The sequence below is a fragment of the Dendrobates tinctorius genome, unplaced genomic scaffold, assembly GCF_039654945.1.
Source record: "Dendrobates tinctorius isolate UK_male_01 unplaced genomic scaffold, ASM3965494v1 ptg000303l, whole genome shotgun sequence".
NCBI classification, from domain to species: domain Eukaryota; kingdom Metazoa; phylum Chordata; class Amphibia; order Anura; family Dendrobatidae; genus Dendrobates; species Dendrobates tinctorius.
The window spans coordinates 905,263-933,078 of NW_027361970.1; the positions used below are offsets into that span (position 1 = coordinate 905,263).

Consider the following 27,816-nt stretch of genomic DNA (forward strand, 5'->3'; position numbering starts at 1 on the left):
ATGAAAATAAAATGCAGTACACATGCAACAGAAAAAAAAAGATGGAAAAAAAAAATTAAAAAATGCTTTACAGACACACAGGCCATACATACACACACACACACACGCTCCAGGGGTCTTGCAGGTGGTAGACTTGCAGCTGGGCAGACAGGTTTTATAGCTCTAGTTGAATCTTCTGTCAGGCAGGCTGGAGTCGGATATCTTGCTTGGTGTCTTGTGTTGCTGGTGCCGAATTGTCTGGGCCCAATTACACCACATACCATACATCACTCAATCACAGCACAAAAAATACAATATAATTACAGTTGTATGAAAATAAAATGCAGTACACAAGCAACAGAAAAAAAAAGTTTGAAAAAAAAAAAAAAGACATTTAACACTCGCAGACCACACTCTAGCAGGCCATACACACACACACAGAAATGTCATAAATAGGTATACTCACACTTGTAGGTGAGCTGGTACTGGCAGGCTTGGTGGGTGTCCTCTGGCAGAGGCTTGGTGGGTGTCCTGGCAGAGGCTTGGTGGGTGTCCTGGCAGGCTTGGTGGGTGTCCTGGCAGGCTTGGTGGGTGTCCGTCTGGCAGGCTTGGCGGGTGTCCTGGCAGGCAGGCTTGGTGGGTGTCCATCTGGCAGGCTTGGTGGGTGTCCTCTGGCAGGCTTGCTGGCTGACACTGCATGTCTGGGCCCAATTAGCCCACCTTATATAGTTTTGGGACTGTCTGGAAAAGTATCTTTTTTTCTGGGCATGCCCAGTGCGATTTTGCGGATCCTGCCGGCGGATTCCGCAAAATCGCGGATCCCGGCCGATCCGCCGCACATAGGCGCCCATTCTACCGCTTGGCGGATTACGGCGGATCCGCCGTCATCCGCCATTTTAACGGCGAAAAAAAACGTTACAAGCTCCGTCCCCCTCAGACAGAATCCGCAAAGAATTTTGCGGATCCGCCAAATATCGGACGCAACGGACGACCATCCGTCAAAATCCGCCACTAATGTATCCCAATGGGGAAAATGGCGGATCCGCAACAAGAAAAAGCGGATCCGCCATTTTCAAATTTTGGCGGATTTTGACTGATGGCAAAAAACTGAAGTGTGAAAGAGGCCTAAGACAAGAGAAGAGGAACAAAACATGGCGGCAGACAAAACAATACTACATATAGAAATTATTGCAATGAGGTCATACCCCTTTTGAGAAGAGAGTCTGTGGTCACCGGGTAAATAGTGTCACTGCTAGGCAATATCTCAAAAATTTGTAGATTATCCTGTAGGTGAGGGTAAACGGACGTATGGTTAGATGGGCACCAAAGTATGTGTACTCTTAAGGAAGTATATAGGTGTGGCTGAATGGTAGGAAAACATATGTCAATATAATGCAATAAAAGAATTCAGCACAACTTTTCACTATAATTGTAGTGGCTGAATGGTAGGAAAACATATGTCCATATAATGCAAAGAATTCAGCGCAACTTTTCAATATATTTGTAGTGTTACTATGGCTACGGCAGTTGCTTGAGGTATAGATGGTACAGTATGTTCTAAATCATAGATGAATATGAAAATCAATGTGGCCAGTGATAAGATGCTTAGTTTAGAAATGGATTAAATACTGAGGTGGCCAGTGATTCTGGTTCCTTAGGAGCCGAAGTTGAGGAAGTGTGCCAGAGCTATATGGGATGGAAAAATGTCCCAATAACTATAAAACTACATAAAAATTAATTGGTGGCGCAGTGGGGGATGCAGGCACCGCCGTGCCTGAGCAGTGAATGAGCGCTGAGTTCATAGTGGCGCTCTTAACAATGCACAAACCGATCACATGATCGGAAGTCATGAAGGACGCCGGCGTGTGCGCAGTAGGGCACGGCCATGTCGCCCTGCATGGTAAACCACCACCAAAATGGCGCGGGATACCCGCGCATGCGCAGTAAAGCGCGATCCGGTTTATTAGGTGTAAGGGAGCTGGCAGGGGTTGTGAATAGATTCAAGCAAGTTCCCTTGTATGCAAAATAGTGCACGGGGACATCTTAGGAGATTACTGAGAGGATAGGCCCTGTGTGGAGGAGACCAGTGAGCAAAGATAGCTTATAGCGCTGTGGGGAAGGTAACTTGACGGACGGACTTGACTGGAAGTAGGAGGGAACGGTTGGTGCACTATGGACGGAGATTGACAAGGACAGCAGGGTGATAGCTGGGAAAGACAGACAAGAGAGTGCAGTACCTAGAAATGACCACAAGATGGCAGGGGGGAGTAGTTCAGGACTCAACAGCAGCTTAGGGCTTGAGAAACTCTTAGTCATGGGGGCGGGGAGATAGGAACCCAGGAGGGGAATTCCCTGAGAGAGGGGATAAATAGGACTGGTTGGGGTTCCAGGCAGGTTAGTCCCGGGAGGAGCTAAGCAGAGGAAGACTCAGGACGGAAGATGGAGAACAGTGAAGAGCTCGACCAGGGGGCTGACAGGAAAGAGACAGTCGGGGGGCGGCCCTGACCTGACGGACCACAGGACAGACGAGGCCCCGGGGGTACCGATTGGACGACGACCTTGAGCAGGTGAAGCGCTGGTGGTAGATTGGTCTAGGACAGCCCCAGCGAAAGATCCGCGAGGGACGTTACTTCGACTGGAGGAAAGGTGCAGGTACGCGGGCCTGGAGACGGAGAACTGTAAAGAAGCTGCGGTGCGTGGTTGTGGTCGTCAGGAAGACGACGAATAAAATCCGGAACTGTTACAACTGAACTCTGCCTCCGTCTTGTCCTTGCTTCGCCTGGTGTCTGTGTTGTCCGGATGTGGTAAGCAGTGGACCACCCCCCAACGCGGCCCCCTACCACAGCACAAACAATATTAAGGCACATGGAATTACAACATGTAATACAGCTGTAGCAACGTCTTTTTTTAATAATGCAAGCAGGTTATAAAAGCGACACTAATGTTCTGTAGGAGTCCAAACAGAGATATACACAAAGAAAAAAGTAAGATGATGACGGAAAATAAAACATTTTTTATTAATCAGAGATAAAAGTAGGGGAGGGGGAGAGGATGGAAAGGAGGGTGAACAAAATAATGAAAAAAGTCAGGGAAAGAGAAGAAATTGTAGGCTAAAATAACGTGAGACCTATAAATTAACCGGAAGGGGGGAAAGGGGGGAAAAAGGGGGGGGGGAAATGTGTAAAAAATGGACCAAAATGAAAAAGTAGGTGGAGGCAATTGTAAGAAGAAAGGGGAAAATTTTTTGTGCGAAAAAAATATAATAAAAATAAAAGACATATTCGGAATGAAATGGATGACAATAAGAAGATAATTATGAAAATCATAACCAAGGTTGAAAAAAAATGAAAATAAAAATAATAATAAAAATAAAATTAAAAGATGAAAAATAAAAATTAAAAAACAAAAATAAATGGAAATAAAACTAAAAATGAAAATATGACTGAAAATAAATGTAAAAAATGAAAAAATGAAAATGTAGTTTTATATCTTACCGCCAGGGAAGATGTCAATATAGACTCATGGGAGCAAATGTTCAGTGGGTCTGAAGGGAAGAAAAAATTATCAGATTGGCCAATCAATTTCCCAATTGAGACCTTTGGGATGTAAGGTGTCAATAGTGTAGATCCAATAGGTCTCACGTTGCTTGAGTATGCGAATATGATTACCACCACTCTTGGGCCTGGGTACTTTTTCTATGATTTGGAACCTTAGCTGGGACACATTGTGTCGGGCTTCCTTGAAATGGACAGGGAGTGGGAGCCATGTTTTTTCGCATCTGATGGTCGACTTGTGGCTGGAAATTCGGTCCCTGATGGCCTGGGTGGTTTCACCCACATACAGTAACCCACAGGGACATTTAATGATGTATACAACAAAATTGGTTTCGCAAGTGAAATAGTCTCTGATCGGGTAAGATTTACCTGTACGTGGGTGGATGACCTCATTGCCTTTGATGATGTTGGAGCAGCTCATGCAATTAAGGCAAAGGAAAGTACCTGTTCTTTTCTGCCCTGTCAATGTTCGTGTGCTAATCTGACTAGAATGTCCTAGGTCAGCTCTGACCAACTTATCCTTGATGTTTTGAGGTCTTCTTAAGCACATCAGAGGTGGAGATTTGAAAATATCAATTTTGGGGTAGGCTTTGGTAAGTAAAGACCAGTGCTTATGAATGAGGTTATGTACTCTCTGCATGGAAGGATGGTGACCATGAACAAACGGGAGTCTGGGTGGGTTTGGTGCAATAATTCTAGTGCAGTCAGGGTCAGCTAGTGCTTTCGTCATCTCAGAGGCCAAGAGCATGGGTGGATAGTGTCTGGTTTCAAATCTATTGGTCATTTCTAGTAGTCTTAGGTTTCTGGTAGTAGGGTCTGACACAATCCTAGTGACCCTTTTAAACTGTGACCGAGGAAGACTGTTACGGGTAGATTTTGGGTGACAGATGTCATATAGGAGATGGTTATTGCAGTCGGTAGGTTTGGTGTAGATGTCAGAGGTAAGTTTGCCATGTGGATCTTTGTGGATTCTGGTATCCAGAAAAGTTTTGGATTCTGGGCTGTGAGAAACTGTGAATTTCAATTCCTGTCTGACGCTATTTACTGTGTCGTAAAATGTGGAAAGGCTAGTGGAGTCACCTCGCCAAATGTAGAAAATGTCGTCAATGTAACGATACCAACTAACGGCAAATTGTTGAAACAGTGAATTAGGGTAAATGTAGTCTCGTTCAAACTTGTCCATATAGATATTTGCATATGCATATATGGGGGATACATTAGAGCCCATAGCGGTGTCGCATTTCTGGACAAAAAAATCATCCTCGAACCGGAAAAATTTTTCCCGTAGGACCACATTTAGGAGGTCTAAACATAATTCACACGTGCCTGGGTCGATGCCGGCTTAATTTAAAGTCAGTGAGACTGCGTCAATCCCTTTGTCGTGTGCAATTGATGTGTACAGACTGTTGACATCAAATGTGCAAAGGATGCCACTGGGTGAAACAGAGTCAATAGTACGAATTTTTTTCAGGAAATCTTCTGTGTCCAAAATGAAAGATTTGGTAGTGTGGGTGTATGGTGTTAGTAATTTTTCAAGAAAAATAGATAGCAGATTGAGGATGGAGTCTGTTGAGGTGACAATGGGACGTCTGGGTGGGTTTTGTAAATCCTTGTGAATTTTGGGAAGGATGTAAAGAACTGGGGTTACTGGATGTTGATTTGTCAGGAATGTTTTAGTTTTTGTATCAATAGTCTTGAGCTGCATATATTTATTGAGAATACAGTCAATTTTCCTGCGTATGTGAAATGTGGGGTCACCTTGAACTCTCATATAGGAGTTGTCTTCTAATCTCTGTCACGTATTGATTTTTGTTCATGACAATGATTGCGCCTCCTTTATCCACAGGTTTTACAATGATATTAGGATTCTCCCTAGGGATGATATGGCTTGTTTCTCAGCCGACGATAGATTATGGCGGACAGGGAGTAGGCCCAAACGCTGTTCATGGATGGTCTGTTTGATATCTCTATCTAGTAGGTCCACAAAGGTTTCAACGGCATGATTCGTTACCCCGAAGGTAAGAAGGGAAAATACCCCGTGGGCTTCATAGCCATCTGAGACCCACCCTCTTCTCAGATAACGCAAAATATTGCGCCACTTTTCAGAAAATTCTTAATAAATGTTAATTCGACATAATATTACTCACGATTGAATACCTTCAAGAAGCTATAAAGGAAACTGAAGAAAAAATCTCCACCATAGAGACTCAATTAACCTCTACCCTCAGCAGCACCGAATTCAGCACTCTTAAAAGTAAAGTAAACGCTGTTCTGCTAACACATCAAAAAACTCTAGAAGAAAGAAAGAGGTCTAAATTTCAACACGATACAGAATACTACCTTAATAACAGTCTATAAATGGGAGGACCCAGCACCAAGACGCTACCGATCAAGATCTCTTTGCCAACAAGGAGTACACACAGCCTCTGGGGGATCCTCTCCAGTTGGAGGCTCTTCACCAGGATCCGGGAGCGATGCTGGTGGAACATCTCTCTCAAGAGTTCCTTTTTTAGGCCAAAACACACGCCAACCAGGCGGTCGAGGAGGAGGAGGAGAGCAGAATCGCCAGATGGTCCTCCGGTCACAACAGGTAGGAGTCCAAACTTAGTTGTAAATATTTCTGACTATTCTCTTTCTCCCTTAGAACTCAAAGTACTAAATTTGGGCCTCTCATTCTGCCCAACACCCAGATGGGACGCCTTTGAGCTAGAAAAAGATCTGAAACAATTCTATCGGAGCATTAGATTAAAGGTACACTTTGAGGATTCCTCACCACGGATGGCCAACACCGCAGGTTTAGCTCCTAGTCGAGATATCAGCCCCTCCATCACTATTGACACCTTACGACTGCGAAAACTGAGCAGTTTCATACCCCCTAAAATGAATCATGCCGTTGAAACCTTTGTGGACCTACTACTAGATAGAGATATCAAACAGACCATCCATGAACAACGTTTGGGCCTACTCCCTGTCCACCATAATCTATCGTCGACTGAGAAACAAGCCACATCATCCCTAAGGGAGAATCCTAATATGATTATAAAACCTGCAGATAAAGGAGGCGCAATCATTGTCATGAACAAAAATCAATATGTGACTGAGATTAGAAGACAACTCTCAGATACCAACCCTTATATGAGAGTTCAAGGTGACCCCACATGTAGCATATGCAGGAAAATTGACTGTATTCTCAATAAACATATGCAGCTCAATACTATTGATACAAAAATTAAAACATTCCTGACAAATTAACATCCAGTAACCCCAGTTCTTTACATCCTTCCCAAAATTCATAAGGACTTACACAATCCACCCAGACGTCCCATTGTCGCCTCAACAGACTCCATCCTCAATCCGCTATCCATTTTTCTTGAAAAATTACTAACACCATACACCCACACTAGCCTACCCCAAAATTGAGATTTTCAGATCTCCACCTCTGATGTGCTTAAGAAGACCTCAAAACATCAAGGATAAGTTGGTCAGAGCTGACCTAGGATATTCTAGTCAGATTAGCACATGAACATTGACAGGGTAGGAAAGAACAGGTACTTTCCCTTGCCTTAATTGCATGAGCTGCTCCAACATCATCAAAGGCAATGAGGTCATCCACCCACGTACAGGTAAATCTTACCCGATCAGAGACTATTTCACTTGCGAAACCAATTTTGTCGTATACATCATTAAATGTCCCTGTGGGTTACTGTATGTGGGTGAAACCAACCAGGCCATCAGGGACCGAATTTCCAGCCACAAGTCGACCATCAGATGCGAAAAAACATGGCTCCCACTCCCTGCCCATTTTAAGGAAGCCCGACACAATGTGTCCCAGATAAGGTTCCAAGTCATAGAAAAAGTACCCAGGCCCAAGAGGGGTGGTAATCATATTCGCATACTCAAGCAACGTGAGACCTATTGGATCTATACTCTTGACACCTTACATCCCAAAGGTCTCAGTCGGGAAATTGATTGGCTAATCTGATAATTTTTTCTTCCCTTCAGACCCACTGAACATTTGCCCCCATGAGTCTATATTGACATATTCCCTGGCGGTAAGATATAAAACTACATTTTCATTTTTTTAATTTATTTTCAGTCATATTTTCATTTTTACTTTTATTTCCATTTATTTTTGTTTTTTATTTTTTATTTTTCATCTTTTAATTTTATTTTTATTATTATTTTTATTTTCATTTTTTTTCAACCTTGGTTATGATTTTCATAATTATCTTCTTATTGTCATCAATTTCATCCCAAATATGTCTTTTATTTTTATTATATGTTTTTCGCACAAAAAAATTTTCCCCTTTCCCCCCCTTCTTTTTACAATTCCCTCCACCTATTTTTTCATTTTGGTCCATTTTTTGCAAAAAAAATGCGTCACCAATGATCGTAAGTACTATCCCCCAAAGGGACCACCGCTATACCACCAATTAATTTTTATGTAGTTATATACTTATTGGGACATTTTTCCATCCCATATAGCTCTGGCACACTTCCTCAACTTCGGCTCCTCAGGAACCAGGATCACTGGCCACCTCGGTATATAATCCATTTATAAACTAAGCATCTTATCACTGGCCACATAGATGAATATGAAAAATATGAAAATCAATGTTTTAGAACATACCATCTATACCTTAAGCAACTGCCGTAGCCATAGTAACACTACAAATATAGTGAAAAGTTGTGCTGAATTCTTTGCATTATATGGACATATGTTTTCTTACCATTCAGCCACTGCAATTATAGTGAAAAGTTGTGCTGAATTCTTTTATTGCATTATATTGACATATGTTTTCCTACCATTCCGCCACACCTATATACTCCCTTAAGAGTACACATACTTTGGTGCCCATCTAACCATACCTCCGTTTACCCTCACCTACAGGATAATCTACAAATTTTTGAGATATTGCCTAGCAGTGACACTATTTACCCAGTGACCACAGACTCTCTTCTCAAAAGGGGTATGACCTCATTGCAATAATTTCTATATGTAGTATTGTTTTGTCTGCCGCCATGTCTTGTTCCTCTTCTCTTGTCTTAAAGTACCTCTATGTTCTCGAGTGATCATATGGCATTTGATTCATCACTAATGCGCTTTTGGAGATATTTGTTCTGTATATTGTGTATATTATATATATATTTCCTTGATTCTTACTGTATATATTTTATTATTTCAGCGACTATGTGATAAAGGCCGCTGTCAGGCCGAAACAGCTGACGTTTCGGCCTGACAGCGGCCTTTATCACATAGTCGCTGAAATAATAAAATATATACAGTAAGAATCAAGGAAATATATATATAATATACACAATATACAGAACAAATATCTGTCGCTTCCTCAAAGTCAATAAATAAAAATATTTCACTCTGAGCATAATCTACGTGTGCAGTGATTCTATATCGAACCTGTACTTTCGGGACCATTGGTTCCTTCTCGCTAGCACCGTGTACTCAAACTTTCCAGTCAAGTGCTAACCTTCCCTATTATCTACTGTGTGGGTGGCTGAGGAGGACCACTGAGTAAGTCCAAAGGATTAAGTAAGGGACAGGAGTTTGGAGGCTGCTGACTGAAGGGTATCAGTGGAGATGTTGAAGTCACCCATGATGATAGTGGGGGTGTCAGTTGAAAGAAAATGAAGAAGCCAGGTAGAGAATTGGTCAATGAAGGCAGTGGTCGGGCCTGGAGGTCGGTATATGACGGCCACTTGGAGGTTGGAGGGAGAGTAGATGCGGACAGAGTGGACTTCAAAAGTGGGGAGGATTAGGGAGGGAAGATGTGGGATTGGGTTGAAGGTGCAATTGGAAGAAAGGAGAAGACCCACTCCTCCACCATGTCTATTGCCAGGGCGAGGAGTGTGGGTGAAGTGGAGGTCGCCGTACCACAGCGCAGCAGGGGAGGCGGTATCAGAGGGTGTCAGCCATGGTTCTGTGAGGCCGAGGAAGGCAAGAAAGCAATCCTTCCACTTAGTGAAAAATAATATCAGCTGGTTTGGCTGGATGGCCTATAAAGAGGTGCCTCATCATCAGGATGCCACACAAGAAACATCTCATGATGGGTAAAACCAGTGATCTATCTCAAGACCTTTGCAAAAATAAGGTTGTGAAGCATACTGATGACATACAGTAGGTTACAGAAAAATTTCTAATCTTCTGAAGGCTCCAGAGAGCAATGTTGGGGCCATAATCTGGAAGTGAAAAATACTATTTTCACCATAAATCAACCGCGACCAGGGGCTCACCACAAGATTTCAGACAGAGGAGTGAAAAGAATTATCAGAAATGTTGTCCAAGAGCCAGGACTACCTGTTGAGAGCTACAGAAAGACCTGGAATCAGCAGGTACAATAGTTTCAAATAAGACTAGAGGTAATTCACCCTCCATGGCCTGTACGCACGGTCACCATGCAAGACTCCATTGCTGAACAAAAAGCATGTTCTAGCACATAAAGTTTGCTCAACAACATTTAGACAAGCCTGAGAACTACTGGGAGAATATTGTCTGGTCAGATAAAACAAAAATTGAACTCTTTGGGTGCCACAATACACATCATGTTTGGAGGCCAAAAGGCACTGCATATCACCCCAAAAACACCATTCCAACAGTGTCGTTTGGAGGTTAGGAACATCATGGTATGGGGCTGTTTTTCAGCATATGGCACTGGCAAATTCCATATAATTGAAGTAAAGCTAAATGAATAAATGTACCACGACATTGTTGAAATAAATGTGCTGCCATCTACCAGGATGATGAAGATGAAACGAGGGTGGACATTTCAGCAGACAATGAAACCAAACAAACAGCCAAGGAAACTCTCAATTGGTTTCAGAGAAAAAAATAAAGCTGCTAGAATGGCCCAGCAATCACCTGACCTGAATTCAATAGAAAATGTATGGAAGGAACTAAAGCTCAGAGTTCTTAGAAGGAGCCCACAGGAACTTCAGGATGTGAAGAGTGTTTGTGTGGAAGAATTGGCCAAAATCACACCTGAGCAATGCTTGCGACTAGTTTCTCCATACAGGAGGCATCTTGAAGCTTTCATCACTAACAAAGGCTTTTGCATGAAATAGTAAATACACTGCTCAAAAAATAAAGATCAGAATATAACTCCAAGTAAATCAAACTTCTGTGAAATCACACTGTCCACTTAGAAAGCAACACTGATTGACAATCAATTTCACATGCTGTTGTGCAAATGGAATAGACAACAGATGGAAATTATTGGCAACTATCAAGAAACCCTCAATAAAGGAGTGGTTCTGCAGGTGGGGTGGGTGTGGTAGGGGGCCGGATTGGGGGGTGGACCACTGCTTACCCTGTCTGGATGACACAGACACCAGGTGATGCAAGTACGAGGCGGAGACAGATTTCACTAGTAACAGTTCCGGATTTATTTGTCGTCCTCCTGACGACCACAACCATGCACCGCAGCTTCTTTACAGTTCTCGGTCTCCAGGCCCGGGTACCTGTACCTTTGCTCCAGTCGAAGTAACGTCCCTCGTGGATCTTTCGCTGGGGCTGTCCTAGACCAATCTACCGCCAGCGCTTCACCTGCCCGAGGTCGTCGTCCATTCGGTACCCCCGGGGCCTCGTCTGTCCTGCGGTCCGCCTGGTCAGGGCCACCCCCCTGACTGTCTGTTTGCTGTGTCCGTCCCCTGGTCGAACTCTTCTCTCTTCACCATCTTCTACCGAGCTCCTCCCAGGACTAACCTGCCTGGAACCCTACCCTGTTCTATTTATCCCCTCTCTCACCGGGAATTCCCCTCCTGGGTTCCTATCTCCCCGCCCCCCCTGACTAAGCGTTTCTCAAGCCATAAGCTTTTTCTCTCTCTCTTTTTTTTTTAATTGTTTTTCTCTTTTTTTTTTTTCAAACACGTTAGCATTGTTTCCAACACAATATTTTCTGCACAGCATCTTTAAAACAAATACTCCCCCTCCCTTTAACACTAGTACTCCCTTCCCCGCATCCCCGCTATATCAGGAGAAAAAGATCAAACAATATAAAAACATTCTTTGTAACCTGGAAGGAAAACTGTCCTTGTAGCCTTCACAATGGTGCAGCGAAGTCCTGACAGTCCGGGCCATCTCCTGATAGCCGGCAGCAAGGGGCACCACAGCCGTGGAGCTCCCGGGATGCAGGGAGTGTCTCTAGGGGTCCTTTTTACGGGGGTTTGTGGCCTTCGGGTTTAGAAATTACGCCTACCGCGTTGTAGCCGCGGGGGCAGTACTCTTTGTAGTATGATACCAAGTCCCCCTCTCGCAACGCCCGGCCGTGATGGATGGAGGTCACGTTGATGTACACCTTCTGGCCGGTTGTGAGGTCCCGAATGAACCCGTATCCCTTCTCCAGGTTGGTGTACACGAGCCGCCCCATACATCGTGAAGCCGCCATGCCAGCCTCCCCTCTCAAATGGAGCAGGTTCCAGGCCTCCTGCTCCCTGGCCTTTTTCTTCCGTATGACCTCCACGACCCAGACGGAGGGTCTGGTGTAGGCCCCGGAGTCCGGTGGGCGGGACCCAGCCGGGGTTGAGAGCAGGGCAGAGGCGGCTGTAGATGTCGGCGTCCCAGCAGCCGCTGGGGCCGGGCGGCAGGCAGGGGCAGCCGTGGTTCCCGGTGGGAAGGCCGCAGAGCCTGACAAGCAGGCTGCAGCCGACTCCGGGGGTGACGCAGATGCAGCCGCGGGGTAGGCCGCAACTGGAGTCGCAGACGGGGCTGGAATAGCGCCCGGCTTCAGGGAATGGGCCGCTGCTGACATGTGGAACGCAGCAGCGTCGGCCACGGGCTGGTTCCGCACCGGCAACACCGGACATGGCGTCGCCGGGCGGAGTGGCTCGGGGACAGAAGCAGGGGCATTGCTCAGCCCGGCGGAGGCCGCAGAGCCCTCCGCAGCTGGGTTTGCAGGAGCGCAGGAGACCGCGCGGTGCAGCCGGGTGGTGGGGGCCGCTTGCGGAGCCGCCGGTAGAGCCAGGGGAACTCTCACCTTCCCCGGCCTCCGACAGACCGCCCCGCGACTCCTCCCGTAGCCTCCGGTCTTCACCCCACCGTCCAGCAGGGCTAGTCTCCAGGCTCGTGGATCCCGAAGGGAGGCCCCCAGGTGATGTCTTCAGCTCCCGCAGGGCCCGCAGTCGCTCCTCTTCTCCACCCGATGTCTTGAGGACTGTCCGTGATTCCAGAAAGCAGGTCTCCCAACGAGACTCAACCTCCCGACGCCACCGCCACTCCAGGCGTCCGAGGCCACGGCAACTGCAGCGTCGCATCCCGTCCGGTGGGCAACAGTCAAATGGCGCCAAGCAGCCGCAGCCCGTCTTCTCTCCCGGGCCACTCCCGCTCCTGGGTGGGGTGATGGCCGACTTCTCCACCCATCTGCCCGGGTCCAGTATGAGGGGGCGGGGGTCTCCATACACACGCCGATCCCCCCAGGGGTACGTTGGAGATGGCCCCAGTCCATCCAGAACAACTGCGAACGCCTGGGCCTTTCCCCGGCGTTGGAGTACCACAGCCATATTGGACAGCTTCTGGTGCCGCACCGGATCCTCTGATGGCAGTGATGATCCAGAACAAAGTCTCCAATTTATAATCCCCAGGTGAGCAGTCTTGTAATCCACAGGTATTTGTAATCCACAGATATTTGTAATCCACAGGGGAGCAGTCCAAGTCCTTTTGGGTTCTTCAGGCGCAGGCCTGCTGCAGAAGATGCCGTATTAGCGGCGGCGATCCTGCCGACTACGCCAAAATGTGGTAGGGGGCCGGATTGGGGGGTGGACCACTGCTTACCCTGTCTGGATGACACAGACACCAGGCGATGCAAGGACGAGGCGGAGACAGATTTCAATAGTAACAGTTCCGGATTTATTCGTCGCCCTCCTGACGACCACGACCACGCACCGCAGCCTCTTTACAGTTCTCTGCCTCCAGGCCCGGGTACCTGTACCTTTGCTCCATTCGAAGTAACGTCCCTCGTGGATCTTTCGCTGGGGCTGTCCTAGACCAATCTACCGCCAGCGCTTCACCTGCCCGAGTTCGTTGTCTAATCGGTACCCCCGGGGCCTCTTCTGTCCTGTGGTCCGTCGGGTCAGGGCCACCCCCCTGACTGTCTCTTTGCTGTCCGTCCCCTGGTCGAGCTCTTCTCTCTTCACCGTCTTCTACCGAGCTCCTCCCGGGACTAACCTGCCTGGAACCCTACCCTGTTCTATTTATCCCCTCTCTCACCGGGAATTCCCCTCCTGGGTTCTATCTCCCCGCCCCCTCATGACTAAGCATTTCTCAAGCCATAAGCTGATGTTAAGTCCTAAGCTACTCCCCCTGCCATCTTGTGGTCATTTCTAGGTACTGCACTCTCCTATCCACCTTTCCCAGCTGTCACCCTTCTATCCTGTCAATCTCCGTCTCTAGTGCACAAACCGTCCCCTCCTACTACCAGTCACGTCTGTCCGTCAAGTCACCTTCCCCACATGGGGCCACAGACCACATCTCAGTACCAATGCTTTCTGGCTGATGTTTTGGTCACTTTTGAATGTTGGTTGTGCTTTCACACTCATGGTAGAATGAGATGGACTCTACAACCCACGCAAGTGGCTAAGATAGTGCAGCTCAGGATGGCACATCAATATGAACTGTGGCAAGAAGGTTTGCTGTGTCTGTCAGCATAGTGTCCAAAGGCTGGAGGCGCTACCAGGAGACAGGCCAGTACACCAGGAGACGTGGAGGGGGCTGTGGGAGGGCAACAACCCAGCAGCAGGACCGCTACCTCCGCCTTTGTGCAAGGAGGAACAGGAGGTGCACTGCCAGGCTCTGCAATCCAGCAGGCCACAAATGTGCATGTGTCTGCACAAACGTTTAGAAACTGACTCCATGAGGATGGTCTGAGGGCCCGACGTCCACAGATGGGGGTTGTGCTCACAGCCCAACACCGTGCAGGATGCTTGGCATTTGCCACAGAACACCAGGATTGGCAAATTCGCCACTGGCGCCCTGTGCTCTTCACCGATGAAAGCAGGTTCACACTGAGCACATGTGACAGACGTGACAGAGTCTGGAGACGCTGTGGAGAGTGATTTACTGCCTGCAACATCCTTCATCATGACTGGTTTGGCAGTGGGACAGTAATGGTATGGGGTAGAATTTCTTTGGAGGGACGCACAGCCCTCCATGTGCTCGCCAGAGGTAGCCTGACTGCCATTAGGTACTGAGATGAGCTCCTCAGACCCCTTGTGAGACCATATGCTGGTGTGGTTGGCCCTGGGTTCCTCCTAATGCAGGACAATGCCAGACCTCATATGGCTGGAGTGTGTCATTAGTTCCTGCAAAATGAAGGCATTGAAGCTAATGGACTGGCCTTCTCGTTCCCCAGACCTGAATCCAATTGAGCACATCTGGGATATCATGTCTCACTCCATCCACTAATGTCACATTGCACCACAGACTGTCCAGGAGTTGGCGGATGCTTTAGTCCAGGTTTGGGAGGAAATCCCTCAGGAGACCATCCGCTGCCTTATCAGGAGCATGCTCAGGCGTTGTACAGTAGGGAGGTCATACAGGCACGTGGAGGCTACACACAATACTGAGCATCTTTTCCTTGTCATGAGGCATTTCCACTGAAGTTGGATCAGCCTGTAATTTGATTTTCCACTTTGATTTTGCGTATCATTCCAAATCCAGACCTCCATGGGATATTCATTTTGATTTACATTGATAATTGTTTTGTTTTATTGTTCTGAACACATTCCACTATGCAATGAATAATAATTTGCAACTGGAATAGTTCATTCAGAGATATCTAGAATGTGGTATTTTAGCGTTCCCTTTATTTTATTGAGCAGTGTACATTTCAGTAAGTGTGTTCAATACTTTTTCCCTGTGTAATTTCTCATTATTACACATAACTTACTTTATGGATATCTATGGTTTGATTAATTTGCCTGTGTGGATTGGATGGATTGTTTCAGACGTCTGGTGAGAATTTCAGGTCAATAGCGCCTTTAGAAATGTATTAACTTAGAAAATTGGTGACATTTTCAAAACTGCCTACAGTTGCATGTAAAAGTTTGGTTATTATTATTATTTATTGTTATAGCGCCATTTATTCCATGGCGCTTTACATGTAAGGAGGAGTATACATAAAAACAAGTACAATAATCTTAAACAATACAAGTCATAACTGGTACAGGAGGAGAGAGGACCCTGCCCGCGAGGGCTCACAATCTTCAAGGGATGGGTGATAATACAGTAGGCGAGGGTAGAGCTGGTCGTGCAGCGGTTTGGTCGATCGGTGGTTACTGCAGGTTGTAGGCTTGTCGGAATAGGTGGGTCTTCAGGCTCTTTTTGAAGGTTTCGATGGTAGGTGAGAGTCTGATATGTTGTGGTAGAGAGTTCCAGAGTAGGGGTGATGCGCGAGAGAAATCTTGTATGCGATTGTGGGAAGAGGAGATAAGTGGGGAGTAGAGAAGGAGATCTTGTGAGGATCGGAGGTTGCGTGCGGGAAAGTACCAGGAGACGAGGTCACAGATGTATGGAGGAGACAGGTTGTGGATGGCTTTGTATGTCATGGTTAGGGTTTTGTAATGGAGTCTCTGGGCAATTGGGAGCCAGTGAAGGGATTGACAGAGGGGAGAAGCTGGGGAATAGCGGGGGGACAGGTGGATTAGTCGGGCAGCAGAGTTTAGAATAGATTGGAGGGGTGCGAGAGTGTTTGAGGGGAGGCCACAGAGCATGAGGTTGCAGTAGTCAAGGCGAGAGATGATGAGAGCATGGACTAGGGTTTTTGCAGATTCTTGGGTGAGGAATGAACGAATTCGTGAAATATTTTTGAGTTGAAGTCGGCAGGAAGTGGAAAGGGCTTGGATATGTGGTTTGAAGGAGAGATCAGCGTCAAGGATTACTCCGAGGCAGCGAGCTTGTGGGACTGGGGAGAGTGGGCAGTCATTTACTGTAATTGATAGGTTCGTAGGGGGGGTCACGTGAGATGGGGGAAAGATGATGAATTCTGTTTTGTCCATGTTGAGTTTCAGAAATCTAGCGGAGAAGAAGGATGAAATAGTGGACAGACATTGAGGGATTCTGTTTAGTAGGGAGGTGATATCTGGTCCAGAGATGTAGATCTGTGTGTCATCAGCGTAAAGATGATACTGAAAGCCATGAGATTCTATGAGCTGTCCCAGGCCAAAGGTGTAAATAGAGAACAGCAGGGGCCCAAGGACTGAACCTTGTGGGTCTCCGACAGATAGGGGGCGAGGTGAGGAGGTGGTGTGTGAGTGGGAGACGCTGAATGTCCGGTCTGTTAGGTATGATGAGATCCAGGATAGGGCCAAGTCTGTGATGCCGAGGGATGAGAGGGTCTGTAATAATAGGGAATGGTCCACTGTGTCAAAGGCAGCCGACAGGTCCAGGAGGAGGAGGACAGAGTAGTGTCGCTTGCTCTTGGCGGTTAAGAGGTCATTGGTGACCTTAGTAAGGGCAGTTTCAGTGGAGTGGTGTGACCGGAAGCCAGATTGTAAGAGGTCGAAGAGGGAGCAAGAAGAGAGATGGGAGGACAGTTCAAGGTAGACGTGTTGTTCCAGTAGCTTGGAGGCGTAGGGGAGAAGTGATATAGGGCGATAGCTAGATACAGAGGATGGGTCAAGAGAGGGCTTTTTGAGGATAGGTGTGATGGAGGCATGTTTAAAGCTTGAGGGGAAAACACCAGTTGTTAGTGATAGGTTGAAGAGATGGGTTAGGGTTGGGATGAAGACTGTGGTGAGGTTTGGTATGAAGTGGGATGGGATTGGGTCGAGTGCACAGGTGGTGAGATGTGATCTTGAAAGTAGAGTGGAGAGTCGATCTTCTGTAATGGTGGAGAAGTTGGTTTTGAAGGTGGAGGGCTGGGAAGTCAGGAGGAAGGGCTCTGGGGGTTGTTGACCAAAACTGTCCCTGATGTTATCAATTTTCTGCTTGAAAAATGAGGCACAGTCTTCAGCTGAGATGAGTGGGGAGGGAGGAGGTGCTGGGGGGCGGAGGAGAGAATTGAAAGTGTTGAATAACTGTTTAGGGTTGTGAGACAGGGAGGATATGAGAGATGAGAAGTAGGTTTGTTTAGCTGTGGCGAGTGTGGTCTTGAAAGTAGTGAGGGACTGTTTGAATGCGATGAAGTGCTCGTTGGAGTGGGATCTTTTCCATCTGCGCTCAGCAGCCCTGGAAGCTCGCCTCAGCTCTTTGGTCAGGCTGGTGTGCCAGGGCTGTCTGTTGATTTTGCGAGTTTTGGTATGTGTAAGTGGGGCAGCGGATTCCAAAGCTACAGCTATTGTGGTGTTATATAGAGCAGCAGCGTCATCTGCATTGTGTAAGGAACTTATATCTGTGAGAGGGAGGAGGGATTCAGAGAATGAGTGTAGGTCAAGGTGTTTAAGATTCCTGCGAGGGTGTGAAAGTTTGTGGGGTGGGGTTTGTAGACATGGAGTGAAGAGGGAAGAGAATGTGAGCAGGTTGTGGTCAGAGAGAGGAAGAGGTGAGTTAGAGAGGTTAGATAGGGAGCAGAGGCGGGTGAAGATGAGGTCCAGTGTGTGGCCCTCTTTATGGGTGGATGTAGAAGACCATTGAGTGAGGCCGAAGGAGGAAGTGAGAGATAGAAGTTTAGTGGCAGCTGAGAGGGAAGTGTCAATGGGGATGTTGAAGTCGCCCATGATGATAGTAGGGATGTCCGCGGAAAGGAAATGAAGTAACCAGGTGGAGAAGTGGTCAAAGAAGGTGGTGGCTGGCCCTGGGGGGCGGTAGATGACAGCCAGTTGGAGGTTGGAGGGGGAGTAGATGCGCACAGAGTGCACCTCAAAGGAAGGGAGGGTAACAGAGGGTGGCAGTGGGATTGGGGTGAAGGAGCAGGTATCTGACAGGAGAAAACCAACTCCTCCGCCATGTTTGCTGCTGGGGCGGGGGGTGTGAGAAAGGTGGAAGCCGCCATACGAAGGTGCAGCAGGAGAGGCTGTGTCAGAAGGGGTGAGCCAGGTTTCGGTGATGGCGAGGAAGGAAAGTTTGGTAGTGACAAAAAGATCATGGATGTAGGAAAGCTTGTTGCAGACAGAGCGAGCGTTCCACAGAGCTCCTGTTAGTGGGACTGGGGAAGCGGGGGCTGGGTGAATGGGTATAAGGTTGGAGAGGTTACGGAAGGTTGTGATAGAGCGTGGATGGGAAGTAGAAATGACTGTGGGAATGTGGTGAGGAGGACCAGGATTTGGAGAGATATCACCAGCAGTGAGAAGGAGCAGAGAAAGTGTTAGGTGGGAGCAGGAGAGGGAATGAGGGGGCTGTCTGTGTTTGGAGACAGAGGATTGTATGTTAAGGAACAGTTTTGAGGCGGAGGTGAGGTGGATGGGGAGGATTGAAGAAGAGATGAACAGTTCCTTACTAGGAGTAGGGATTAGGGGAATTAGCAGAAAGTGAAGGATTATTGGGGTGAAAATGAAAACAAACAGAAACATTGTTTACAGTGACTGTACAGTTACCTTCAGTTCCCTTCTGGTTCAATTCTGGTTTTAATTCTTAAATTAATCTTCACACTTCTAGAACACACTTATAGGAAATCACACTGCAGACTGAAGTCTTTATGCAGACTTGTGCTCTGCAATATATGTACAACTAAGTGCAGTCAGATGTGAAGCAGAGAGGAGTGGTCTCTGCTCATCTTGGCCAGACAATTAAGAGTGGACCAGATGTATATGATCAAGCCAGAGTAAACAAGGTCATAAATAACACTGGGGTAAGCTGGGGTTAGCTGAAAGGCATACCATGTGAATGCTAGGTGCAGAGGCAAGTCTATGTGCAAAGCTGGGTGATGCACTGTGTGTGTTATTGTGTACAGTTAAGCAAGTCGAAGATGAAATGATCTCTAAAAGGCCTAAAGTTAAAGACGACACATTTCCTTTGTATTTTAGGCAAAAAATTATATATATCATTTTTTGCATTTTTAAAATTACAAAAAAGGAAAATGGGCTGATCCAAAACTTTGGCTACTCTTAGAGATTTGTGTGCTCAGATAACTTTGACCAAGGTTCCATACCTTAATTAGAGTGTTAGGGTATGTGTCCACGGTCCGGAATCCCTGCGCTTTGGAAGCAGAGGATACCCCGCTCCGCCCAAAGCACCGCCCACTGTTGTACAGTATGTGCGGTGAAACCGCATGTGTTCATTGAACACATGCGGAATCCCCGCATCCTATACTGTGTTATTTATCTTGCGGAGATTGAGCGCATCCGCAAGATAAATAGACATGCTGCGATCTATAAAGACGCTCCTATGCAGGTCTGCCGCCTGCATTTTTGCACGCATAGTGGAGATAGGATTTCATAAAATCCCTTCCAATATGATGTAACATCTGGACGCTGCGACTGTACGCAGCGTCCAATCTGCAGCAAATACTGAAGGAATATGCCCTGTGGAAACATACCCTTAGGGTTATGGCTTGTTCTTGATCATCGCTGGGTGATGCAAATTTGCTGGTTTTATAAAAAACCCAGCCTCTTCTAACTTTGTACAAAAAACTGCAACTATGAGTTCTTCTAAGCAGCTGCCTAGCATTCTGAAAATGAAAATAGCGGAGGCCCACAAAGCAGGAGAAGGCTATAAGAACATAGTAAAATATTTTCAAATTGTCCTTTCCTCAGTTCACTTTGTAACCAACAAATGGCAGTTAATAGGGACAGTGGTGGTCAAGATAAGGTCTGCAAGCAAAATTTCAGGGAGAGCTGCTTGTAGGATTGCTACAGAGGCAAATCAAAACTCCCACTTAACTGCAAAAGACCAGAAAGATTTATCGGACACTGCAGTTATGGTACATTGTTCTTCTGTTCAGAGACACCTGTCTTTTATGTAAGAGTCATCAGAAGAAAACCTCTCCTGTGTCCTCACCATAAAATTCAGCATCAGAAGTATGCAAAAAACCCACATCTAAATGAGCCTGATGCATTTTGGAAGCAAGTCCTGTGGACCGATGATGTTAAAAAAGAACCTACAGTGGGGAAAAAAAGTATTTAGTCAGTCAGCAATAGTGCACGTTCCACCACTTAAAAAGATGAGAGGCGTCTGTAATTTACATCATAGGTAGACCTCAACTATGGGAGACAAACTGAGAAAAAAAAATCCAGAAAATCACATTGTCTTTTTTTTTTTCATTTTATTTGCATATTATGGTGGAAAATAAGTATTTGGTCAGAAACAAAATTTCATCTCAATACTTTGTGATACATCCTTTGTTGGCAATGACAGAGGTCAAACGTTTTCTGTAAGTCTTCACAAGGTTGCCACACACTGTTGTTGGTATGTTGGCCCATTCCTCCATGCAGATCTCCTCTAGAGCAGTGATGTTTTTGGCTTTTCGCTTGGCAACACGGACTTTCAACTCCCTCCAAAGGTTTTCTATAGGGTTGAGATCTGGAGACTGGCTAGGCCACTCCAGGACCTTGAAATGCTTCTTACGAAGCCACTCCTTCGTTGCCCTGGCGGTGTGCTTTGGATCATTGTCATGTTGAAAGACCCAGCCACGTTTCATCTTCAATGCCCTTGCTGATGGAAGGAGGTTTGCACTCAAAATCTCACGATACATGGCCCCATTCATTCTTTCATGTACCCGGATCAGTCGTCCTGGCCCCTTTGCAGAGAAACAGCCCCAAAGCATGATGTTTCCACCACCATTCTTTACAGTAGGTATGGTGTTTGATGGATGCAACTCAGTATTCTTTTTCCTCCAAACACGACAAGTTGTGTTTCTACCAAACAGTTCCAGTTTGGTTTCATCAGACCATAGGACATTCTCCCAAAACTCCTCTGGATCATCCAAATGCTCTCTAGCAAACTTCAGACGGGCCCGGACATGTACAGGCTTAAGCAGTGGGACACGTCTGGCACTGCAGGATCTGAGTCCATGGTGGCGTAGTGTGTTACTTATGGTAGGCCTTGTTACATTGGTCCCAGCTCTCTGCAGTTCATTCACTAGGTCCCCCCGCGTGGTTCTGGGATTTTTGCTCACCGTTCTTGTGATCATTCTGACCCCACGGGGTGGGATTTTGCGTGGAGCACCAGATCGAGGGAGATTATCAGTGGTCTTGTATGTCTTCCATTTTCTAATTATTGCTCCCACAGTTGATTTATTCACTCCAAGCTGGTTGGCTATTGCAGATTCAGTCTTCCCAGCCTGGTGCAGGGCTACAATTTTGTTTCTGGTGTCCTTTGACAGCTCTTTGGTCTTCACCATAGTGGAGTTTGGAGTCAGACTGTTTGAGGGTGTGCACAGGTGTCTTTTTATACTGATAACAAGTTTAAACAGGTGCCATTACTACAGGTAATGAGTGGAGGAAAGAGGAGACTCTTAAAGAAGAAGTTACAGGTCTGTGAGAGCCAGAAATCTTGATTGCTTGTTTCTGACTAAATACTTATTTTCCACCATAATATGCAAATAAAATGAAAAAAAAACAGACAATGTGATTTTCTGGATTTTTTTTTCTCAGTTTGTCTCCCATAGTTGAGGTCTACCTATGATGTAAATTACAGACGCCTCTCATCTATTTAAGTGGTGGAACTTGCACTATTGCTGACTGACTAAATACTTTTTTTCCCCACTGTATTTGGCCACAATGATCAAAGGTATGTGTGGAGAAAAAAGTCAGATTTTCAGGAAATTAACATCTTGCCAACCATTAAGTGTTGATCGCTCGGACGCATGAGTTGCTGGAAGCCGGAACAAGATGCTGCATGAGCATGCATTGAAGGTAAGTAGGAGGTTTTTTTGTTTGTTTTTTTTACAGCTGCTGGAAGCCGGCGGCTCTAACTTTGCGTGCTATAAGAGAAATGAATATTCATTGCCCGTGCAGTGAATACTAATTTCTCTTTAGCCTCCGGCTCCTGCCTCCTGTGACCTGCTGCTCCCCCTCCTCCTATGGCTTCTGAAACAATGATTCATGTATAAGTTGAGGGGGGCGTTTTCAGCATAAAAAAATGTGCTGAAACACTCGGCTTATACACTAGTATATACGGTAGATCTGCTCCATCGACCATCAATGAACCCATGGATATGTTTGGGGTAGTCAGGATTGGGACCCACTGGTCACCTGGCTCCATGGAGATTGTACGTCAATGGACTGTCAGCTTCTTAAGCTTGTCGTTACCTCCTCTCTGTGTGTGCAACAGGTGGGGTAGTCGGCTCTGGAAGTTCTGAAGTCACAGCTGCTCTTATCCCGATGAGTCAGCGAAAGGGTGAGACTGTAATTTTGCACCATTTTGGGTATTGTGCTGGGACTGTTCTGTGTGTTATTTGCCTCTTTTGTGGTTCAGTAAAGTATTGTCGCACTGTTCTGCCCACAGCTTGTGTTGTCTGAGTAGTATTATGCTTATTTTTTTCCTACAATACAAAGGAAATGTGTCATCTTTAAAGTTAGGCCTTTTAGAGATCATTTCACCCTCCACTTGCTTAACTGTTCACAATAACAGTCATTTTGATCAGGGGTGCCTAAACTTTTGCAAACTTTTACATGCCACTGTAGGTATGTCAAAAAGGCAAGTTGAAATTACTTCCAATAATTAGTACCAATAAATAATATGTATTTATATAACCTGGTTTATTATGTACTGGTCCTTACATAAGGTACTTGTAACCACTGTCACCATTTTTCTTGATTTTTTTTTCATCACTTTTTTTTAGCTACCTTATTTAATAATTTTTTTGAGATTATTCTCAATAAAAACCTTTTTTTACTCACATGGGGATAATTTCTTCATTTGTTATAGCCTGAGCTTTGGTTGACATAATGTGTTCTGCAGTGTGACCCCCTGTCACTTTCATGTGGATCTGACTTAGGACCTTTTCCTATTATGTACATGCCTAACAAAGAGGTAAACTGCTATCCTTATTAATCTGCCGTATGGTCCAAAAGCAGTTTGATTTGTTTTGGGGGAAGAAGGCAGCACGTCGCTGATTTATACTGGTTTTGTATGAAAGTACCAGAAGGATATTAGCACTCCAAACATATTTTGATTACCTTTTTTTTTTTCAATTTTTTTCCTGACAGTCCTCAATTCTTGAATCATATCACTGATTCAGAATTGCGTTCTTGGGCTGCCGACCTTCATGATCTCTGGAAGTCTTTGGGGAGAAAGGTAAAAAAAGAAAATCAGAATGACAATTTGTTGTCTGTAATCATAATGACTGTAAGTGCATATCATAACCGAGTCTTCTACATTTATCTTTCAGATAAGTCAAAATGTTAAGAATCAACCAGATCGTCACTCACAAATCTATGTCCCAAACCCAGTTATAGTACCAGGAGGTCGATTCATAGAATTTTACTATTGGTGGGTGAAAAATCTGGGGCAGTTCTAAATTCTGAAGGATAGATTTTAAGGGAATCTGTCAGCAGGTTTTTGCCACCTAATAGAAGAGCAGTATAATGTAGGGGTAGAGAGCCTGATTTCAGTGATGTATCACTTAATCTCCTACTAAGAGTATACCTAGAGGACTAGTAAACCTGCAGTGATATACTCCTCCATACTCATGAGCTCTTTATAACTGCACCCCCACAACCGATTGGCAGTTTCCTGCCTATGCAGAGTGTACACAGGAAGCTGCCAATCAGTGGTGTGGTCGGGGTTACACAGAGCTCAGCATTCAGAGAGCTGCAAGCACTGCAGCAGATAATTTAGTGATTTTATGAAAACTGCAACAAGCAGCCCAGTAAGTGATACATCATTAGAATCAATGTATCTGCCTCTACATCATACTGCTCTCAGGTAGGGTAGAAAATAACTAGTGACAGATTCCCTTCAAGGTGGTTTTTGCGCTGGAGAAGCCATCTTTATGCTGAAAGTGACTTTCCACAGACTCAACTGATGGACCGGAAATAAACTAATATACAGGGTGTCTCAAAAGTAAGGAAGCACCCACGAAAACTAAAAATGGTTTGGCAGACCGTGATCTCAACACATTCTGCTTTGTATAATGCCATCCTTCACAGCACGCGAATAGATCAAGAATTACTGCTGTAACATGAGCATAGGGTGAAGCTACCATGAAGCTCACCATATTTATGAAGCTCACCATATTTATTTTTTTTCTCTGAGTTTGATGTGTCACACATTTACGTTACCATTTTAAAAACTCAATTTGAATCCATGATGGTGGCATCCAAGATGGCAGCCATGATTGTGACATGTACCAACAGGTTTCCTGATTTCCCCACAGCTTGTGTCTAAAACTGATTCTCCTTCTGCTGAACCATTTCCATTGTATATGGGTGCTTCCTTATGAGATAGTCATATAGTCAGATTTGCATACAATTTCCGTTTTTTGCTTTTTATGATTTTTTTTCCCCATAAATTATTCCTTAGGGATTCCTACTGGGTGATCAATGGACTTCTTTTGTCAGAGATGTACGACACAGCCAGAGGGATGATAGAAAACTTCTTGTACATGGTGGACAGGTGATGGACCAAAGAGGAAAAAGATCAAAATTGTATTTAATTTAAAAAACTACATCAAAGTTTTAATTTTCGTATTGAAAGAATCACCATTTTCTGCTGGAGAAATGTATATCTTTAGATGGGTTGATCCTTCATTTTTCTGATGCTGAATACCTAAAAACCTGCATAGGGTTAAATAATAACATTCTGGCTCCGCAGGGGAGGAGTTTGGACATTTCCTGCATACCTTGAATGTCCAATGAATAAATAATATGCAGAAAGATCATAAGCTCCCCCTAGTGGTGGGTGGTGGCACCAGATAACTCTGCAGGGAATTTGGTGCTCTTTAGATTAAAAAAGATAAATAATTAACTTACAAGTTGTCAATTAATGTATGAAGTATGAACAAACCACAACTACACTTGTGTAATAATCAAAGAAGACCTGCCACTTGCCATAAATATGTAATTTTTTTACCTGGCGTAAATGTCACTGTTCTCCAGAATTTTGATTTTTTTTTTTTTCATTCCTTTAGCTCTCCAATCCTGAAATATGGTCCTTTTTGCCTTGTATATAAATCTCATGTTACCATGTGGGTGTGGTCACACATTTGCTTTGGGGGAGGCTCCATGAGGTCCATGCCCACTTGGATAAAAAGACTAGATTTATATACAGCAAAGATGGGCTATATGTCAGGAATGGGGGGGGGGGGTGCTGGAACAAAAAATAACATCCTGTTCAGGAAAACAGAGGCATTTATACATGTATACTGGTAGTTTATAATAAAAACTAGATGGAGGCCCTATGCTGTCGCATCAGGAGGGCGGTAATGTCACGATGGGGGCAGGCTTTGCAGTGTTGAGAATCTCTCCCACCCATGTGCTCACCCACCTATCCACTCTCTCTTTCCCCATGTGCTGACTTCTCCCATCTGTGCTCTCTTCTTTGACCTGTCTACCCCATGTGCTATTCCCCGGTCTGCTGTCTCTCTCCTTCCTGTGCTGTGTTCTCCCCTCATGTGCTGTCCCGTTTGAGCTGTCTCCCCCCTGTACTCTGTCTCTTTCACCCCTGTGTCTGACCGAGTACAGAACATACCACAGCTCCTGGGCAGGGGAGGAAGCAAAAGACAATACTGACATTACAGCAGGAGATCACAGAGGATACATTTTGTGAGGTAAAATATTGTTTAAAAACAGTCAGTGAAATATTTTACCTCACAAAATGAATACTCTGTGATCCCCTGCTGTAATGTCAGTATTGTCTTTTGCTTCCTCACTGCCCAGGAGATGTGGTATGCTCCGTACACGGTCAGACACAGACTGTTTTTAAAATGAACTTTCTTTCGTGAGAAAACCCCTTTAGGCTGTGTGCACACGATGCGTTTTTTTAAGCGTTTCCGCAGCGTTTGAGCTGGCTCAGACGCTGCAGAAACGCTTAAAAGATGCATCCAATTAATTAGCATGCATTTTTGGCTTTCTGTGCCAATGCATGCGTTTTTAACCGCTCAGGAATCGCTTAGCGGCTAAAAACGCAGCATGCTCATTAATTTCCGCATTGCTGAGCGTTTTTAGCCATCCCCAATGTTCCCAGAAATCGCGTGTCAAAAAACGCGTCAAAATTCGCGCAAAAAAACGCGCGGAAAAAGACGCGCGATTTCTGGAAAGGTGATCCTTTTTAAAAACGCTAGCATGTGCTTCCTCTGCCTGTAGAAATGTTGCCCATCTGTGGCCGGGATCAGCCAAATTCGCGCAGGCACAGAGTGACGGAGTTCCACTGGTAGCACCGAGCAAGAGGCTGCGTGAGTGTATGAGTGTGAGTCTGAGTGTGAGTGAGTGTGTGTGTGTGTGGTGCATACGGCGTATAAGAGAGAGAGTGTGTGTGTGTGTGGTGCGACTGTCTTCCAGCAGCAGTTTCCATATTGAGACACCCATCACCTAGGTGTCCCAATATGGCGGTCGGTGAACTTCCTCCACTTGAAATTCTGGGATATGGTGACATCTGGACAGAACAGGGAATGAAAACATTACAAGGCAGTTATATAAATAGATTGAAAAATGAAAAACTAATTAAGAAATGTTCTAATACTTCTTGCCCAAACAGTTATGGATTTATCCCCAATGGAGGCAGGGTTTATTATCTGAATAGGAGCCAGCCACCATTCCTAACCCTGATGATGGAGAGCTACATGGCTACTCGCAACGACGAGACCTTTCTCAGGTACTGACATCACGTATCTGCCGTCTAGTCGGATTATGAACACTAATAACATAACACTTTTCTTCACTCTAAGGAATAACATCAACATTTTGGAAAAAGAGTATAATTTTTGGATGACAAACCGGAGTATTTCAGTGGAGCTGAATGGAAAGAGCTATGCACTAAATCGCTATTATGTACCTGCAGGAGGACCAAGGTACGGTAATCCAAGGGACTGCGTATAGAGAACAAAATCATGGACTATAACGTTCAGTGGAAGCCAAAATCACGTACATCTACAAAGGCTACGTGTGACCACAAGAGTGGTTATCTGGTATAGAAACCCCTTTTCACTTATGGAACTCTGCAGGGTTATGCCATGAACATTTGTCACCTTCTCAAAGGTGATCGGTGGGATTATGAATGATTAGACCCCCAGAGATCCTGCAAGGGAGGGTCCAAACTCCTGTGTGAATGTGGAGGTTGTGTGCATTCATTGCCACCACTGCATTGACTTCAGTGGGTCTCCAGGTGTGGAAGTGCATTTATGTGATCATCGCTCCTATAGATATTGAAGGGTACAAATTGCTACTCTATTTACAAAGGACTTCCATTATTGTGATCAGTTGGGCCCCCAAAGTTCATACATTTATCATATAGCCTGTGGGC

The 27,816-nt window shown here is 45.4% G+C and overlaps 1 protein-coding gene across 1 annotated transcript in view; it reads left to right on the forward strand.

Annotated features, from left to right (window-relative positions):
• Positions 1–27,816, forward strand: part of TREH (trehalase) — a 134,564-nt gene that overhangs the window by 96,648 nt on the left and 10,100 nt on the right. The window contains exons 6-10 of the mRNA XM_073560713.1: positions 23,565–23,652; positions 23,747–23,847; positions 24,880–24,972; positions 27,052–27,168; positions 27,242–27,364. Coding sequence (XP_073416814.1) covers positions 23,565–23,652; positions 23,747–23,847; positions 24,880–24,972; positions 27,052–27,168; positions 27,242–27,364 — 522 coding nt within the window. The remainder of the gene's footprint in view (positions 1–23,564; positions 23,653–23,746; positions 23,848–24,879; positions 24,973–27,051; positions 27,169–27,241; positions 27,365–27,816) is intronic.